General features: G+C 35.2%; 1 protein-coding gene across 1 annotated transcript; it reads left to right on the top strand.

The window, feature by feature from the left end:
* The first annotated feature begins 1,184 nt into the window (after positions 1-1,184).
* LOC108914718 (ubiquitin-conjugating enzyme E2Q-like protein 1) lies at positions 1,185-4,610 on the top strand. The gene is made up of 2 exons (XM_018720586.2): positions 1,185-1,201; positions 3,805-4,610. The coding sequence occupies exon 2, from the start codon at positions 3,812-3,814 to the stop codon at positions 4,541-4,543; it is 732 nt and encodes a 243-aa protein (XP_018576102.1). The 5' UTR covers positions 1,185-1,201; positions 3,805-3,811; the 3' UTR covers positions 4,544-4,610.
* Positions 4,611-6,000: the final 1,390 nt, after the last annotated feature.

The raw sequence follows: 6,000 nt of genomic DNA, 5'->3' as shown, positions 1-6,000 counted from the left end.
AGTTGAAATTTGAAAGGGGCGTGGCCCTTTTCCTGATCCATACCTTTAAGATGTCCCTATTTATTTCACTTTTCACTTTCTCCTGTTTGTAGGCGAACAATACTCTATTGATTCCTTTTTTTAGTCCAAGTTCCAATCGATCGAAATAATATACTAAATTATATTTAATAAGTAGATAATAGAAATCGATCGGAGAGGGTAGACTGACGACCTTTTCGAGATAAGGTTTTTTTGCTCCCGTATTATTAATAATTCATTGTGTTTCGTTTGATCGACGCTGGGACGTCAACAGAATATAGCAGACTACATAACGAATGCCCATGTTACATGAATACAGGGTTGGTTTTTAAATTTATCGTGTAGGTAATACTTTGATATAGTTAATACTCTTTCTACTTTGTTACTTATCAAAACGTTGTTTTTTTTTAACCCACTTAAACTACAAACTATTGTTTTAAATAAATTACAAGCAGTCATCCTTGATGATGTTAGCTCTTATTTATTTCCCAATGGGCCGCTACGGCTCTGCGACATAACTTTTGAAATGAATAATTCAGAAGTGCAGTAAAGTGATCCGCATACAAACTTGTCCTTTTGTTGTCTTGGGTTGAGTATAATTCAAGAACCATGTAGCATGTCGCTTGGCCTTCGAATTAGTTCACAAGTTTGGAAACTTCAAATTTATAGTTATGAAAGATGCTACTGATTCTTGTATTGAGTATTGTTTTTCTGAAACAATAATCTGAAACCACCGGTGCTATTATGTCAAAATTGATCAGAGGCAAAGATATTATACAAAAAACAAACCAAAAACTTCGATAACTGATTTTAATTCCAAGTATAGTGTTTCTAAGAAAAATATCTACTTGATAACTTTGATAAAACAAACCTTTTTTTTATTTACCTTGCATTACAGACACTTCAATTAATTTAAAATAACTATAACTAAATACTGTTTTATAACAAACTTTTATAGATTTTATTATTAGAAATGCGATTTTAAATAGGTATAATGTTTGAGTCAAAATGTAGAAACAATAATCATTGGCAAATAAATTTTGCATTTTACTGCTACCTCTAGAAAAATGCGATAATTTTACGTTAATGATTTCTTCCATAATTTCGCAAAAAAAAATAAATTCAATTAACTGGAGGTTGTGGAAGTTCCACCACCAAGTCTTAAATAATTCTGCTTCCGCTGAAAAACTGTTTTTTTTTTGTATTTTCTGTATTCACATATAGGATTAATGTAAAAGCAGCTCTTCCTGCGACTTTTAAAATAGATTAGTTCTTTAATTTCTCAGGGGATGCGGGTAGAGCAAATTCATAGGGTACAGTTTCGGATAGCCGATGGCATTTTAAATTAGGAAAGCGGTAGGAAATTACAATTTTGCCGGGGTGACATTATAATTAAAGTTCAGCGATTTTAATCTCTGACAAAAAAATGTGTTTGAAACTTTTGTCTAGTTACCTACAAAAAGATCTTTAATCTTGTAGCGGTACGCTACAATTACATTTATTACCTGCCCCAATAAATATATTTTGCTTTCTGGGCATTTACGAGCCATATAAATGCTATATACTTTGAATTATCCGAAATTATCCCAAATAAATGTATTTAGCAAATGAGATTAGAATAAGTAGGCTGTAAACATAAATTAGTTGTTGTTTATTAGGGTACATAAGCATAAACCGAGTAGGTAATGACGTGGATAAGTGTTAATTAGGATAGGGCAATAAAAGTAGGTACCTGGGGACAAGGATAAAAACCGAAAACTTTTTGAGACACGAATCAGAAGTCTTGAAGCCTAGTTCCTGCTCGGTTATGTCTCGTGTTACCAGCGAAATTAGTAGAATAAAGTTTTCCATGCTAGGTACTTAGAGTTTTTCTTCTCACTTGAAGACCAAACCACTATAATCTCTATTGATTTGACCACTTATATCTACAGAATATCATTTTACTCTCTGATAACTATACAGGGTGTCAAAGAAATACCAACCTGAGAAAAGCAAGAGGGGGATTTGACATTTAAATGACCTTGAAAATTAAAAAATAGCCCAAGCACGTGTTCGAACGTAAAATTTCTCGATCTTTCAGAATCCGGAGTCAAAAATTCTATTACCATAAAAAAACAAGAATTGACTTGAACATGAGCTACTCTGTCAAATGGACATCGGATTCGGATATAGCGGTCCCAGAAACGTATCGGTATGGTGGTATAGTATATCACAGATTGAATTTTTTTGCCACGGGGTTGTGTTATTAGATAAAGGTTGTTGTTTTTTAATTAATGAATTAATTAATAATAATTACAATTTTGGCACTTATTTCTGGGGCATCCTGTATTCACCATATCGTTTTGCAGCAAATGTAATAACATACTGAAAGATGTAAAAAAGCTGGATCGATGTCTAAGCGTGATTCCTACGTCAATAGTGTTTTTATGCTTTTTTTTTAGAGCATTACATTGAAAGAAAACGAACGAAATAAAATTTCATATAAAAGATAACACAAAATAACAATTTGTCAGTGCCTATACTTACAAAATCAGTACCTACTTAGAAAATAATGAATACGTATCTATTGATATAAGATTTTATTTTGCTACATATTTTTCATTTATTCATTAATGCGATTGAGCCGACGATCGTATTTAAATGACGTTTTAAATATGTAATATATTGGACAATAACTCACATTACTTCAGTGAGTCAAAGTTTAATTAATTGATCGCCGATATACCTAAACAGTACTTATTTTAATTTTAATGAAAGTTTATGCAAATACATATTGTAAATTCTGATATCGAGGTTATAAATACCAAAGATGTTGATAATTTGAACACCTAATGATAGAGATGTGAGGAAAATTAGTGCAAAAATCGCATGGTGGTTAATGATAATAATATAATTGCTATGCTAAGTGAAGTGGAGTTATTCTGGGACAGATAAAAATTTAATAGTAGGGCAAATTGGAGCAATAGTGTGAACATCAAATCGTATTTATTTTTCATTTGAGTTCATTTGTTCAACAATCGATAAATGGCTGTTGTACAGGGTTATCACGCGAAAATGTCAATTTCGTCTGCAACTTGATTGCCCTTGAAAATATGGAAAAAGTAAATATGATTAATTCATACATTTTTTGCGAGAAACTTACTCCTTCTATAAAACGAAATTGAGTGTCGCTTTCCTGAGATCTAAGTACTTATCAGTAGCTCTGTTGTTGTTGTGGAACACCGTGTATATTTTGTATTCTACATATTCTATTAAGACTCTTTCGGCACCGGTACAGAAATACAAGATTTTATTATTCTCTACCCGTACTAAGAAAAAAGTATTATAAAGAATACGCCATAAGTAGTAACTAAAGGTTTATATTACGTTCATTTTACATATTCCAGCGAAGTAAACAATGATCGAAAACTGTAATGGCTGTAAAACTATTGGTCGAAATGCATCAGAGATTGCTATTTGATCAGTTTCGACCAATATGTTTGCAGCCACGTGCTTATCACGCGTGTATAGTATCATTTCATATAGTTAGTTTTAAAATGGTAACAAACGACGACACTTATAAACGCGCACAACCGATGGCGGCGAAAATTAATTATAACCGGACTATTTCAGACCAGTGTTCTGAGGTACACGTAGTACTACCACTAATAAACTGACCCCAACTTAAAGTTATTTAATAAATATTTTAATTTTTTTTAATACCCTTTTTATCTTATAGACCCAATACCGATTCTTGCACCGTGATACCCAGCCTCACCAAACACCAGCCTCCGAAGCTCAAACCCCGCTCAAAATGTCTAGCCGTTCCAAAGACAAGGTGACCGGCATGTTCCGCAAGCTCTTCAAGTCCTCGAACAAAGAGGGCGAGGGACCAAGCAAACCCAGCACCTCCGGCGGCGGTTCCCCTGCCAGAAGACTGTTAAGATGCCGAGACAGCGTTTCCCCAGCCACGTCACAGACCAGCCCGGGCTTCAGCTCGAAAGCGAAGCGCGAAGAAGCCCAGAACAAGACGGTGCGGGCCAGGAGGCTGATGAAGGAACTGCGCGACCTCCAGCGACTCCAGAACTCCAAAACGGACCCCATCTTCACCGTGGAGCTCGTGGACGACAACCTATTCGAGTGGCACGTGAAACTCTTCAAAGTGGACAGTGATAGTGACTTGGGCAACGACATGAAGGACCTGGGGATCGGCCACATACTCCTCCACCTCATTTTCCCGGAGAACTTTCCCTTCGCCCCGCCGTTCATGAGGGTGATCTCGCCCAGGATCGAGAAGGGGTTCGTGATGGAGGGCGGCGCCATCTGCATGGAGCTGCTCACGCCCAGGGGGTGGGCCAGCGCGTATACCGTCGAGGCGGTCATCATGCAGTTTGCGGCTAGTGTTGTGAAGGGCCAGGGCAGGATACAGAGGAAAAACAAGGGCCAAAAAGTGTTCAGTAGACGGACGGCAGAGGAGAGTTTCAGGTCGCTCGTAAAGACGCACGACAAGTACGGCTGGGTCACACCCAGCCTGGCCGACGGTTAGGTGGGCGGACGTCGCGTTCTCAACAAATCCGATCCTGTGTCAAAGCTGGTTCTTCAGGTATTATCCATTCATTTACCACTTCATGTTTGAAAAAGGTGCCGTTGGTTCAGGGACTGGCTCGCTGGTAAGACATCAAAAACGAAACGGTCTTTCTGTGGATCGTTGGTATATTGTTCTTTGCTTTTGGTTGTACTTTTGCAACATTCATTTTTTTTCATTAAGTTCTTAGGACATCACTTTGTGAAAATAATGTTTATTTTTTTTTTAAATCTCAAAAACAAAAGACAAGCGGGTCCATAGTCCACAGGAAAAGTCGTCATATATTTTGATGTTCTATCAACCCCCGAGTATATGGCACTTTTTTCAAAACACCCTGTATAAAACTCTGCCACACTTTACCTCCACAAGTTTTAGACTTGGCTTGTTTGGGAGGTGCCGATATCAAGAAAAATAGTTTCGAACCGTATACGAAATAATTTTTTTGGGCATTTTCCAAAATTTTAACTTTATCTAAAAATAAAAATAAGTTAAAAAATTGGAACCCCTTTTGAGCCCAAAAAATTATTTGCGTTGTAACGACACTACGCAAAAATTTCAGAATTTGAAAAAAAGTACCATTTTAATTTTTTTTGCAGTTGAAGGAAACTACCGCATTGTTATTAGATACTTTATCCGTTTTTTAATTGTTTATAATTGTTTTATTTTTATTAACACAGAAAAATAATTTTAAAATGGTATTTCTGATTCAAACATTCCAATTTTTTGCCAGTACTTAATGAATGGATTATACCTCCAAGCATATATGTATACTCCAGTCGATTTACAGTTTGAATGTGAAAAAATCATTAGTAGACATTTTATTACATTTTATGACGGGGAAGCGTACGTAGACTGATAATATTAAAAAAGTAACTCGAAAATTCGGAAAATTAGCCATTTTATTTTGTAATAAATTAAATTACCTACATTTTAAAACTAAAGTCATATTTCAACAATTTTTATAACTGTAAAATAAAGATTGAACGCGGAAAAATCAGTTTTCGAAAGTTTTCGTTTTTTTGCAACAAGGTTCTAATTGATCCATAGAAACATATCGAAAAAGAAAAATTCAAAAAAATTGAAAATTAAATAGCCCTGTACAACTAACAAAGTAAGACGTGCAAAACAGCATTATAAATTGTCCTCAAGGTCAGGCAAAAGCCGCTCGGGAATTCGCTCTTTTTGCATTAAATAGAGCTTATTTTTACGGTAATTTAAAAAAAAGAGAAGACAGCTTTTTCATAAGAAAGGGTTAAACTTTTGTTTCCAAAAAGTTTTACATTGACAGTTAATGTAAAAAACGCGCTTAAGAAAAATAAAATGCACCATCTTAAAGTAGATATTTTAAGCTGTAAAAAATGCCCATAAGTTTCAATATCACATTTACAACTATAGTTTTTAATTTTTACAGTATGGCC

The sequence above is a fragment of the Anoplophora glabripennis genome, unplaced genomic scaffold (assembly GCF_000390285.2).
Source record: "Anoplophora glabripennis isolate ALB-LARVAE unplaced genomic scaffold, Agla_2.0 scaffold746, whole genome shotgun sequence".
Lineage (NCBI taxonomy): Eukaryota > Metazoa > Arthropoda > Insecta > Coleoptera > Cerambycidae > Anoplophora > Anoplophora glabripennis.
Note: the sequence above shows the minus strand (reverse complement) of the source record. Positions and strands in the feature narration are given on the sequence as shown.